This window comes from Haliotis rubra, unplaced genomic scaffold, assembly GCF_003918875.1.
Source record: "Haliotis rubra isolate DU_JTF1 unplaced genomic scaffold, ASM391887v1 Scf542, whole genome shotgun sequence".
Taxonomy (NCBI): Eukaryota; Metazoa; Mollusca; class Gastropoda; order Lepetellida; family Haliotidae; genus Haliotis; species Haliotis rubra.
The window spans coordinates 58320-72619 of NW_025767238.1; the positions used below are offsets into that span (position 1 = coordinate 58320).

At 43.2% G+C, this 14300-nt stretch overlaps 1 protein-coding gene across 1 annotated transcript in view; it reads right to left on the minus strand.

Annotated features, from left to right (window-relative positions):
- The window catches only part of LOC124253506 (extensin-like), a 30203-nt gene extending 21890 nt beyond the window's left edge, over positions 1–8313 (minus strand). Inside the window, exon 1 of the mRNA XM_046687303.1 lies at positions 8172–8313. Coding sequence (XP_046543259.1) covers positions 8172–8313 — 142 coding nt within the window. The remainder of the gene's footprint in view (positions 1–8171) is intronic.
- Between the last annotated feature and the right edge of the window lie 5987 nt (positions 8314–14300).

Consider the following 14300-nt stretch of genomic DNA (forward strand, 5'->3'; position numbering starts at 1 on the left):
AAATGTGGAATGAACTTCCAGTTGAAGTGAGAAATAGCGAGTCATTGAATTCTTTTATATCGAGTATTGTTATAAAACATCAAAATGCTCCTCAATACTTTGATTGTGGACCGAGAATCACTCACATCATCCTGATAAAACTACGTTACATGTGTAGTCAGTTGAATTATGATCTATTCCGTGCTGGTTTAAAAGATAAGCCAAGTTGTTCTTGTGGAAATGTTTGTGAAAATTTTTATCATTACCTATTTGACTGTCAATTATATACAGTACAGTACTACCATGATGACTAATTTACGCAGTATTACTAATGTGGATATAACCTATGAGTTACTTTACATGGCAATGCAGATCTGACTGTTCACATAAATCAAAACATATTTAAAATTATTCAAACATATATTTGTCATTCAAAACGATTTTCTTAATTGTTGCAATTGTTCCTCTTTTTCCCATATTTCTGTTCTGTTCTTCTCTGTCCATCTTGTAGAATGGATGTAAATAATACTATGTAAATACTACGGAGAGGGTGTTCTAAGTTGTATAACTTGTACCCAATCCTTTTCTCATGAATAAAATATGTTTAAAACAAAACAATTCATTCAGCCATGAGGTAATCTGATACCAGTCGTTTAGCTGCCTCCAGTAGTCCTCTACCCAGTGTGTGGAGGCTGCAGTCTGCTGTGAACACTTCACGATGTTGCTGCTGTGTTCAAATAACGGTCTGCAGGCTGCTTTAACATCAGCTGTTTATTTCATGGTTGTACTTTCCGCATGCAGCACAGAGGAATGTGGACTTCAGTTGACAGAGAAGATGAAGAGCAGATCTGTCGTACTCAGAAATGTTAACATGAAGTTGTGCCAAGCTGAATGTATTGAAGATTCCTTCATATTTACATCATGTCGTCAGTCAAGTCAGGAAACCAAGAAGATTGAGAAGACGAGCAGATCGAGTGTCCACAGACAGAATCAACTAAAAGTAAGTTATGCTTATGTCGTGTAAATGAGCTTTGATGTGCGCCACTCTCTCTCTGTGTGTGTGCGTGTGAGTGTGCGTGTGTGTGTGTGTAACATGAACTTTCTTCAGGAGGTAATTTATCACGTTGACTATTTATTGAGTAATTCTTTCATGGTAATTGATTTTGTAATGGTCTGAGAAACACTATGTCGAAAATGGAAAATATGTACACATGTTGAGGTACGGCCCATGGCACGCCTGGTGTAAAAAGTTATTATGCAAGCATATTTTTCAGGCTACCTGATTGGTCTAGAGGTGGACACGTGACCGTCGACAGAAATGCATATTGACTCAAACCCAGGGCCAACCAAAAGTCATGACCTTAGTTACTATGACGTCATTCACGTCAAGCTATGACGTCATTCTATTCTTTACATGTCACAATATTGTTGACATAACGTTATTGGTTTTTATAGCTAAAATACATGGAATTATCATGAAACGGCCCTCCCATTATCAGAAATTTGCGGGCCGCTGCAAATGATATTGGACCGCTCAACCCTTAACGACGGGCCGCTATCAGTTCTGTTGTCAAGTGACGTCATAGCGGGTGCGTCGGTTCATTCGACATTCGCTTTGGACTTGCAGATATTCTGAGGCGAAAAAGTCAAAGCAACCCGAATTCCCACTTTAAATAGCCGTAATATTGGCTTTCTTGCTGGTGCTAACCTTAACAATTGCACTATTAACATTGTTGTAGGACCAAAACCGAACACTGACAACTGACGTTGTATCTGACATAGTGTGACATGTTGCAGGCCATGGTCTTGTTAAAGGCCATGGTCGAATATCGTCACTTACTGTGATGTCACTTGAATTGTTCGATGACGTAATTGCATTCGGTCAGTCAACCCCGTCAGAGGTTTTGAGTAAACTTTCAGTCAAATTCGTTCATTGTGAAGTCGTGCTTGGCTTATCGCCAAACTACTTCGTACCTAGAATTGGGGAATTAGCCGGGAGGGATATCCACACCTTAATACAAACAGAAGGATTCCAGGGTCAGACTGTTGTATCAATATATGGATTCAAATGTCATACAAAATCATTCAACCACAATGATATAATGTCATTGATACACTTGAGAAGGGTAGAATAAACATATAAACATTATTATATAAGACATCATTATCAATTAAGTTAAACTCCATACAAGGTACCTCTACCGTTACGAAGGTGTAATACAAACATTTATAAAGTTATAATTAACAACTGCATGTCTGTACTAATAATATCTGCCTTAACATGATCTGTATTCATTTATTGTTAATTTTTACTCATAAAACATCACAACTTTCTTGAACAGCGACCATGTTTCAATATAGGGCGTCCTTTACATCAAATACGGTACGGCCGTACGATGTTCCTTAACACGTACTGTTAATACCGGATGTACGGTAAAATTAACATAACAGTTACAGATTAGCAATGATATATTTGACAAATAAACATCCTTTAACCAGTTCAAAATATGGAGTGATATACAGCTAATCCATGGGTGTAAATGAAAGACAATGTGACTGATCGTTAGAACGCACTGAAATTGACTACGGTACGTCACGTCACAGGTAAGCAATCTATAAGTGGACTAGCTGTACTGACCAGTGTTGCGGCATGCTAATGAACCGTTACCGTTGCATTGTTGCACAGATTTTGCAGCGTTAGCATTTATTCGTTAAACCCACTGAAGTGCTTTAAACTGATAATGTAAACAAACTCACTACATGTATTATAACAACCAAGCTGTTACGGCTCAGTATAGAAAGTTATGAAGAATTTGTCTGTCAGTTTTGAAATCTGAAAAACCCCGGTTCTTTACGAACTAACCTACAATACACATACACTAAATTCCGTAGCTTCCAAATGATTGCTATTTACCGGACATTTTCCGACTTAATCATTCACGATAGTGTAAGACAGTAGCGTGTGTCAAATGGAAATAATATATTCACTTAGGCGTTGCTAATGATGTACGCATTTAGTCAGAATAACTCAATGCTCAAGTATTTCTTCTAAACATATGCAGTCACAACTTAGTAACCTGAGAATACTATATCTACGAAAACATCTAGTCACAATATGAGACATATACTTGCACTGACTTGGTTTTGGTTTTCGACAATATGCGATGGTAAAACATTTGATTTGAAGTAAACTGATAATTTAGTCCGTCAGGCAGGAATTGTACGTGAAACTGAACAGTGTATTGACACCAGAAAGTATGGATATAGCTAATGCTTCATGTTATTCAACATATTGCATTATATTTGAAAATCATTTTACTAACGGCACACCGCGACGAATTTTCCACATATGAATATTACAGTCCGTGCCAATTTAGCAACTTAAAACATATTCTGGCAGAGTGTAACATGTACATATTCTAACGCAGAACGCACGTATATACATTGTTAAAGGGAAACTTCCAGGACACATATTACGATTGGGTAGAAATAATAAAACCTTACCTGTAAACCAAGAATGTGATACTCAGGCGAATTGTATGTTTAAGTTATGTAGTGTAGTGTCGGATACAGAACTACCGTAGTAAATGATACCAAGTTACATTATTCATAACAGCGCGGCCAAGGTACAAGGTTACAACATAAATTTGATAACGTGTAGAACTAGGTTCATTGTTCAAGTAAGGCACATTGTAAGCAAACATATGACAATAGCAAAGTAATAAGTATTTATGGCTTACCTTTATACAAACAGAAGGATTCCAGGGTCAGACTGATGTATGTTTCGGACCCTGGTGCTTATATAGCTGAACCCTCTGCTTGTATGATATAACCAATTTCCCTGATATGGAGACGGCGTTTTACCTGTTTTTTGAAAAGTTGTGCCTTCGAAATATTACCCAATTTTGGCAGATAGCTTTAGAGATTGTACTTGCTTTGGCTGTGTGTTATCGGAAAAGTTGAGTAATGACCAGTAATGTACGTGGTTAAGCATCCAAATCTACGTCTGTCTAATTTTACAGCATGTACAGGCGTGAATATTTGACCATTAAGTTGTGGCCGGAGTGGTCACAACAAACACAGGAGTGTATATTCAATTAGGCTTTTAGCGGCATGGGTAATAACGGCGGCATAGACAGCTGTCAGTTACGCAAGTTGCCGATAACCAGTTCCTTACAACGTGAATACTTTAACAAAGTGTGAGAGATATAAAACCGACTTTGTTGAGAAATATCTGAATAATTTGAGGTAAAAGTAGGCACATTTTGCAACTGTTATAATTGTTTCCTTTTTCTTTTCAACACAAATTCCATGTATTTTAGCGGTAATGCTATGTTTAGGGAATTATCATTTGCAGAAGCCCTCGGACTTTTTCAGCTGCCCTCCTTTGTCGGTTAGTTAATGAAAGGCCTTTGTATGCCTGATGTAAAAGTTGATAAATCAACAGATGTTGAGACAAGGCTCTTAGTAAATCTAAAGCATTCATATTTGCATCCTGTTGTCAGTCAAGAGTGGAAACTAGGAAGACTGAGAAGACTGGCAGATCCAGTGTCCACAAACAGAATCACCACAAAGTAAGTTATGCTTATGTCGTGAGGATGAGCATTGGTGTGTGCCACTGTGTGTGTGTGTATGTGTGTACATGTGTGTGTTTACATCAGGAGGTAATTTGTAACGTTGATTGAATAATTCCTTCATGGTAATTGATGTTATCGTAATTGTCTTAGAGACACTGTATATCTTTGTGGAAAATGGAAAATATTTACACATGTTGAGGTAAGGCCCATGACACACCCGGCGTAAAAAGTCGACATATAACGAAATATGGCCAATCTTACTCCTAACTTGAAATGGTTTGTTTCATCACACAATAGAGGGCCTTGGTATGCCTCATGTCAAGATTAATAAATCAACATATATTGATGTAAGGTTCTTGGTAAATCTGACGTTAAATGTTTAAAATGACATATGTAAGGATCAGGCTAACGACTTGCCTGCGGTAAAATGTTCTATATTGACATGAGTAGTAGTACAATGATGGTTCTGCATCACATGCGGCTTAGAGGCTTATTTATGGGACTGAAGGCGCCTAGCCCCATTCCTCCAAAACTGGGCTCCGTCTATAGCAGCGCAAGAGATTCTAGTGCAGAAACTGTCTAGAACTAGTTTTAAGCTGAGCTCCGTCTATACTAGCTACGGTAGCGCAAAGGATATCTGAAACCCGTCATTCCACTTCCGGCTTAATACTCAGTGCACGTTTGGTGGCTTTTCTCACCTCGAATCCATGTCTCATAAAATGCAAACACGATGCCGGTAGGTAGCTTGAACCAGGCTGAACACCATACATTAGTTGACGAAAGCTTAAAAAAAGTGTAGAGGCCACAATCCATTATTTATCTTGAGCAGGGCTCCGTCTATACTAGCCACATTAGCGCAGAACAAGTCTCGCTCGCCTCGAGCACGTTTGGTGGATTTTCACCTCGAATCAGGGTGTAAGATACAACCACGATGTTCTTTTGTAGTCTAGATAATGCTGATCATGATGCATGCGTCGATGGACGCTGAAAACAAGCTTAGAAGCCACAATCGGCTAATTTAGAATAGGGTAACATTAGCTGGCAAAGCGTATGAGCTATATATGGCTTGAATGCACCACCACTTGCAGAGTGAAACTGCCGGTCTGAAGGGGACACGCTAGACATTGGAGCTAGAGGTTTAGCATTCGAATCCCAGGAAGAAACTTTTATTTTTTTTATATTTTCTTTTGGGGGGGGTACTCAAACTAGTATTTAGGCTAGACCATAATGATATCTACAAAGAAGTTTAACGTGAATCTTTTATGGTATCTTTTTTCTGGGTCAGGAAGGTTTTAATGATTTGTTATCGGGATTGTTCTATGAGCTTTTTTTTCTCGTCTTCGCTGATGCCAGCGGTTTTCCGAGTCTTGGTGCGAATTGCTTCCTTCATGTGGTGGTATTTCGCGATTTCCGACATCACCAAACGAAACTCTTCCTCAGAGATTTGCTATCGGTGATCGCGGTGGAAATTTGATCGTCGATAGTGTTCAGTTTGGCTTCGACGAGCACCCTGATCTTGTCGTGTTTTAAGGCCTTCCATTGCAGACGACGTGAAATGAACTTCAGGGTTACTCACGCCAGCCCCAATTTCTAACCCGAGGGCGACGGGTGCAGCCACGATGGTGGATAACAAACAGATGCCGCACGCCGAGTCCATTGCCAGCGACCAAGAGAGTCGTGTCAAACCCTGTCAATGGCATTGATGGCTGGATGGTGCTTTTTGTGCAATCCTAGTTGCTCGTCGCCTTCTAGTTCCAGTTGGTGTTAGATTCCGCCGATCTGTCACAGCCAAAATCCATCAACAGTTTCAAGCGTTTGAGCCACATCGTCCATGGCCGGATACAATCCCATCTCGAGTATATGACGAGTTTAGGAAATTAGCTTCAATTGGTCCACCGTCAATTTTTGTTTAATATATTGATAGCTTATGAGGTTGAGATTGCCATATAAATAAACCCTTGATACTATAACGGGTTTCGTGGTATCTGGAATGCGAACAAATACTCCCACAATGTTGGTCGTGGGAACTGTTCCAGGTTGTTTATAAATACGGCAACGTTGATGTTTATGTTCGCTACCCCAGCGTATGTTTACCCCATCCAAAAGGATCACCTCATTTTCGGAGGCATTTCTATAATCAGTGTTGAATGTAATTTCATGCTGAAATCTGGATTTATAAAATCAAATTGAAATGGGGGAATACTAAATATCAGTGCGGCTTGTTTATGGGTGTGGTCTAACATAGAGCCACTCTGATCTGGTATTTGCAAAAGTTGTATCGAATGAGGTGCTGGAGTGGCAGTCGTCCAAATAATCCCTTTATTTTTTACTTCGATGATGTAACCATTATCATCTAAACTTATGTAGGAATAGATGAATTTAAGGTTAATAAACCAGTCAACTTTGATTTGGGGTTGACACGTCGCCAATGGTAATGCACGTATTAGGGAAGAGCCTTCAACTGATTCTCCGACAATTTCTCGTGCGTAAACTTTAAGCTGATAAGATGGATTTTTGGATGTAGAAATATCCTCGTGAGCGATTGTATTCTCCAAGTTAATCGTGACTTCTTCGAGACTTGCATAAGCGTTGCCATTTTTCTGCATGTAAATCGAACACACATGATTTCGATCTTTTTGAGGCCAACGGAGGTTTACTCCCGTTATAATTTCAAAATCTCTGTCGGGTGATGCCTCCCTGAGAAAGACTTCGATATAAAGCATAGAAATGTTTGGAATCAATTGTGTGAAATTGGTTGTGTCTTTGAATTCAAGCACCAACTGTAAACTCATATTTCGACTATCCGATCGACTCACTAGCAAATGACCCGCTTTATTTTGGATGAGGCTCACGAGCACACTCCTCCGTTTTGAGGGGACATAAGCCGGATGAGAATCAACTTTTTGAGGACTTTCCCTATTTATTAGCCAGTCGATTTGGGAGGAGATCAATGTCCATTGATTATCAACGGTTAGGACGAACTGGTACAACACGTTTTTTAAGAGACCTCGGGTCTCGACATTATCTAAATTACCTAGATTGCCATCGAATGCCAGGATCATCACCCATGTGTTATTGTCATTGAGAACGAGATTGTACTAGATGTTTTTTTGCTCAGCCCTCCATTGACGATATCATCTAAATCTCCTAGTTTACCACCACCACCACCGCAGACTTCCGCTCGCCTGTAAGTGTTGTTTCTTAATTCTAAGGTATATTGTTTGCCTTCGACCCCTGGGTTGTCAAAGCCTCGTGTGTCCCCGAGGTCGGAGATCACTGTGGTATGGCATTTTCTTAATCGCATGACAGTTCCGGGACCCGAAGCTTGAGTCATGGTTGTTTGATGTGCAACATGGCGCTGAGATAGCTGTTATGCATGGGTTTATGTTTTATATCTAAAACGTATAGTTTGAGTTCCGTGATGTTGCCCAGCGTTAGCTTTTTGTACTGCAAGGTTGAAAACGATTCCTTTCTGCCTTCATTGCAGTGCAACGTTTTGATGGGCAAGGCTCTCAGCAGCGTTGAAGGACGTTCGCCTTGAATGTTGTCCGTCGTGCTTACCCGGTCAGATGAACATACACCTCGTGATAAACCATGAGGCTAGGTAATTTGTACCTGAGACGGTCTCTAGGGGTGGTATGTTGCCCGATGGCAACCTGAGCGTTCTCGCCAAGGGCCTACTGAATCGGATTGGTTTTTCCCTATTCGTGAACATCAGCATGCCATTCGACTCGTTGTGTTTGAGGCTGGCTGCCATGGGTTCTGTCGCTCAGCATGCACATGCTGTAATAACCTTTCGACAAATCGTAGCGTTTGCCATCGGAGAATAGCCTGGCGTTCCCTTGACATTGACTGATGTTCGTCCATCGCGGGTAGTAGGTGAGATCGCAGAGCGCGACTTCGAGGTCCCCCGTCATGTTATCGATTGCGTGCTGCAGTAAAATGGGCTCGACATTCGTGATTCCTGGGAGCGTGACATACATGTTACACATAACCTCACCGCTTCTGATTTAATGCAAGTGAAGATCGTGGTGATTGTGAAGGATGGTACTCCCTTTCAAGCTCTACTTATCAATGTATTTGAAAAGTATAGGCTTAATTCGGTCACGATTATAAGAACAGTATACGCTTGGTTTAATAACCTGATGCACTTCTGGCAGAATCAATTCAATTTTGCCGTGTGATGTGCGACGACGGGCTGCGGCGTGACCTTGAGCAACACAAGTCGTGATCCGCTGAGTCGGTCTGTGTTCTTTTTTCACGTATTTTATGAGATCAGGCGTATCCTCAAAGAAATCAGTGCCCCGATTCCACAGGACGAGGCAAGGGATGCATTGAACAATCCATACAATCGGCATGCGTACAAACGGATTTGTGATTAATTCAAAATCGATCCGAACAGGGATTGGCGTATACCGGTAGCAGCGAACCACTGGTTGGGTATTCCGTGCAGCGGAGGGCATTCCGTGAAGGAAGTCAGTGATGATTTAGTGAGAAAAGGTCAGCTGGATTGGGAGTTTGCTCTGGAAGGTAATGAATGGCGAGATGATAATATGAATTTTACGAGTGGTGCCAATTTCACCGTTCAAAAGGTGGAACAGCCTGAATACGATAAAGAGGATTGGAAAATGTTCCTGCTGGATACATCGGAAGGGTTCACTCGCGCAGGTAACTTACGGCTGAACGATTCGATTCGAACATACGTGTGGGCACTGCTGGGCGCGCAGTCGCAGATGCGTTCCGGCATCGTGGGTGGTGGGACGGCATTCGACGTGCAGAAACAGTTCATGTCGAACGTCATGGACGCCATCGCCAGCCCGCTTGATTTACAGGCGTCTATCAAGCGATACCAGGGCACGTTGAAATACGCCCGGTCGAAAGTGGACTACGTGTTCGGCATGGGACTGTACATGGCTTCGAGCGACATGCGACTGAGGATCTGCAAAGTGGTGGGTTGCAACAACGAAATTGTCATCGTGACCGCCAATCAAACGTTGGACATCAACGTCAACGTCCACCACGCCCCACACCCCACGAGTACCGGTGAAACGGGCATAGTAAAACCACTACCAAAGCCACAGAAGCCCAGTATTCAACCACCACGCCCCACATCAGCGGTCGAACATCGCGGTCGTGAAACGGGGCAGACGGCTGATCTGGGATCGAAGCTCATCTCGGATGTACGACACCGCTTCTAGTTGGGTCGATTGTTTTTGTGCAATTGATGTAGCCTTTCCTCGAACCGACGTCGGCTGATGTCGTCATCCATATCGTCCACTTGTTCGAGTTTGGTTGTCTCATAAGCGATATGATCGTCGAGTTCTTTCACTTTGGTCATGTTGTCCACGAGCGATCCACGTCTCTCCGATCATCTCCGGCGGTGATATTGTTGAGTCCAGCCCTTGCATTTTCTAGATCTTGGACTACCTGGGGTGGAAGTTGTTTGTGTCATTCGACGCCATAATCTCGCAGGTTTAATTCGTCGTGATCGAATTGGGTGCCGTGACCACCAGCCAGAATCGACAGAGCAAGCGTTTTTCTCGTGCGGGTGTTCATCTGATCGATCTTAGCATCCGCTCTCAATCGCAGCATGCGATTAAGAGTTCGTCGAGTTCATCGCTCAAGAGATTGCTCATTAACGACTTGTCTGTGCAATCATCATAATCATCGAGCGACGGGGTTCTATGATCCCAGAAATCGTCCATACCAATATCGTCGCCACCTTCAGCCATGTTTGTATTGAAGATATGAAAACATACATTCAATATAAACAATGTCGTCACAATACGACCATAAACTAAACTCTTTCCGAAGATTGAGAGAACCCCTGGGGGTCAAAGTAATGTGTCAGTCGGTGACGATCACCAACAATCCGAGCCTCATCGACGAAAACCAAACGCTGTTGGTGCGCTTTCCCAACCTGGGCGTGGACGACGTCATCATCCGGGAATGGCTTGCCTGTCTTTCCAGATCAGTTTGGAATCCGATGATAAACGCGAAGTTGTAGAGAACCTGGGTCACGCCATTGTGAAGAAAACAACCATCAAACTCAGCGGAAACGAAATTTTGAGCATCGACGACAGCATCATGTTCTTCAGCTACACGGACTTCTGGAGAACCACGAGCGAGCGGGGAAAACATGAAGTACCAGGGATTTGTCCGGCCGACGGTCCGTCGACTCGGTTGTGCATGAGACACACTCCATATCATTGTCAATAAGTGCTTCTGGGAAAAGCAGAGACTTGCAACAAGAAATGCAGGACCGAGGGGTACTGCAGCATACACATGATGTCCATCCGAAAGGGTTTCAAGAACTACACATGCGAAGTGTGCGGGATCAGTGTTAAATGTCCAACTGATTTATGACAAAAAGAAAGATTATCTCAACGAACGTAACCAAAAAAAAAATGAGCGCTTCAGTTCAAATGAGAGAAGGCTGATTGAGTTATATCCCTTTGAAACCAACAACCAAGTAGACATTTGACTTTGCATGTGAATATAGCAAATCAATTAGACATTTGACTTTGCATGTGGATATAGCAATCATGACTACCGTCCGCGAACTCAAAGTTCTCGCTAAAAGTCGCGGATTGGTGGGTTATTCTCGCATGAGGAAACCCCAACTGCTTACCTTGCTGGAAGACACCGAGCCAGTCAAGTTGAGATTTGTGCCGACACACCATGCCGTGGGTAAGTATCTGAGAAGGTGGAAAATGATCGTCAAGTCTAACGTCGTCGTCAACAGCGTAAAACCTCTGATCGCCGACAAAGTTGAAGAAGAGTTGGATGATTTAAAACGTATCAACTACCAGTTGACCATCCACATGTCACTCAACAAGCAGCAGACGGATGGCAGTACCGAGTCTGTGGAGCCTTATTTCAGAGGCAAGCAGAAAGTCGCTGGAACTATGGATGCACAGGGGCTCCGGGTGGGTGGTGGAAAGTGTCAACACCATCTATTTGGACATAGCTAACTACGTACCGAGACCTGCCACCTTACTGCAAAAATAAGAAAGCCATTAATAACATTGAAAATAAAGACGACGCTAGTGCAGTATATTTGGTGAGAGGTGGCTTATTTCCAGTAGCTATTAATAAGAATAGAACTCTGAGCTACCCCGAAGATGATGGGCTGAAATGGGATGGCTTAGTTAAACCCACACCCATTTCCTACCCGGCCCGATTTGAAAAACTAAGCCATTTAGCCATCAACGTCTTCAGCCACGAAGGCAATATGACCATCATACACCGAACCAGATCCATGCCCGATGATGTGTGCAGAATCAATTTATTTATGACCGAAAAAGAGGGTAAGTATCACTGTACACATATTGAAAGTCTGAGCAGACTGTTGTATGATCAGTCCAAACACGCCAGAAAGAAACATTTCTGTGAACGATGTCTGCACGGCTTCACCCGAGCCAACCTGCTGCAAGCACACTGGGAGGATTGTCGAGGCGTGAGAGAGACGGCGATCCAAATCGACGTGCCTCGAGAACATGAAAACTTCTTACAATTGATCAACCACAAACATCAAATGCCTGTGGAATATGATATTTATGCTGACTTCAAAGCACTCATCAAACCAGTTGACCACATCGCACCATCTCCGTAAAAAGGTTTACGTACAAAATGCAAGAACACCAAGGCTGCTCGTTCAGGTATGTGGTTGTTCGATAAGATGGTGAAACAGAGACTCCCGTGATCTACCGAGGTCCTAACGCGACCGAAACGTTTCTCACGTTCTTACAACGAGAAGAGAAAAACATGAGGGAAGCGTTGTCGGATCCTGCTCCCATGAATATGACGCCAAAGGATGAACTAGCTCACAAGCATGCTAAGTATTGCCACGTATGCGACCAACCCCTCAGCGGGGATGTCGTGAGAGATCATTGTCACATCACTGGACGGTACCGAGGTGCTCACAACACGTGCAACTTAAAACTTAGAATCGATCCCCAAAAAAAATCAACATCCCTGTGGTCTTCCACAATTTGAGAGGGTTCGATGCTCACTCGATCATGCAGGCCATCTCGAACATCAATGGCGATATCAAGGAAAATACATTTCGTTCTCGTTATCATGATCCTCACGCCGGATTCGAACAAAGGCTACATCCTCGAAGTGGATCTGGAGTATCCAGTGCCATTGTACGCTGCTCATAACAGCTATCCGCTGGCTCCCAAATGGTTGACGATGAACCGAGACTGGATCTCGGACTATCAACTAATGTTTCTCGGGAAAAATAAGCTGGCCAACGTGGAAAAACTCGACCCGAACATGATGCACTAGACCAAGTAATCTGCAACTGTACCTGTCGCTGGGCATGAAGCTGACCATAATACATTGGGTGCTGCAATTCGATCAAAGTCTCTGGATTGACCCTTATATTCGATTGAACAGCGAGCTGCGAAAACAGTCCACGAGCGACTTAAAAAAAACTCTACAAACTGGTGAACAACTCGGTGTTCGGCAAAACCATAGAAAACTTGAGAAAACGGGTGACGGTCAAACATGGCGATCTCATGAGGAAGAAAAACTCAGGAAACTCATAGCCAGCCCGGCCTTTAACTGGAGCAAACTATTCGATAACGACTTGGCAGCACTGCACATGAGCAAAAGCCACGTCAAGCTCAACCAGACCGTCTACGTGGGGATGAGCATTCTCGACCTCTCCAAACACTTGATGTATGATTTCTACTACAACTCAATAAACAATATGGCAATCGATGCGAGCTGCTGTACACGGACACAGATTCCTTGTTGTTGAATATACGTACCGAGGACGTCTACGAGGACATGGCAAAACGCAGCCACTTGTACTATACCAGCGATTATCCCCCAGAACACAACCTACACAGCACGAACAATAAAAAGCTCCTCGGTAAGATGAAGGACGAATGCGTGGGCACACCCATCGCGGAATACGTTGGATTGAGACCCAAGATGTATTCCATCCTGAAGGTCTACAACGGCGAGATCCGAAAGTCAAAAGGGGTCAAGAAATACGTGGTGAAACAACTCATCAAACACGTCCTCTTCAAGCAGGCTCTCTTCGATAAACTCACGTTCAAACACCCCATGAAGTGACAAACACATCATCTTCGGCATCATTCTCAACAAGATGTCACTGTGGCCCATGGATACAAAATGGTGGATTGCGAACGATGGTATCCCCGCTTATGGCAGTCTAGACCTTGACGCGTTGGGAGTTTCTGAGACCCCCAATAAAGGAAACTCCACTCGATGTGTTGAAGTTTAGACAGACTATTGAATGAACGATAGCATGTATACATCATGGAGAAGGTTTACTACAGCGGCTCGGGTTAATGGAAAAGTGTGGGCACCATCCTGAAGCCAACCAAAAGCCGCTTGCACCTCCAAGGATACCGCCAAAGCTTGGCTTAAAAAAACTCGCCATCTAGCAAGTGTACCTGTCGGCTCCCCGATACATCCCGAGAAGAAAGTTTGACACTTCAATACCCAAACCTACCCATCAAGCCGACCTCCTGTTTCTCCCACACGACGGGGTGTGAAACAAAACGTACAAATATGCCCTGACCAAGATTCGAGTCAGGTCGCTAAGGCCTTAGAACGTATCTACAAACGCAGTCGCTTGACCTGGCCGACCAAATTACAAGTCGATCCCAGACGTGAGTTCATGGGAGCTGTGCCACAGCTGTTATCGAAGCATAAAGTCCAGGTGAGACGAGGTGTGGCTGGAGCTCACCGAAGCCAAGCCAT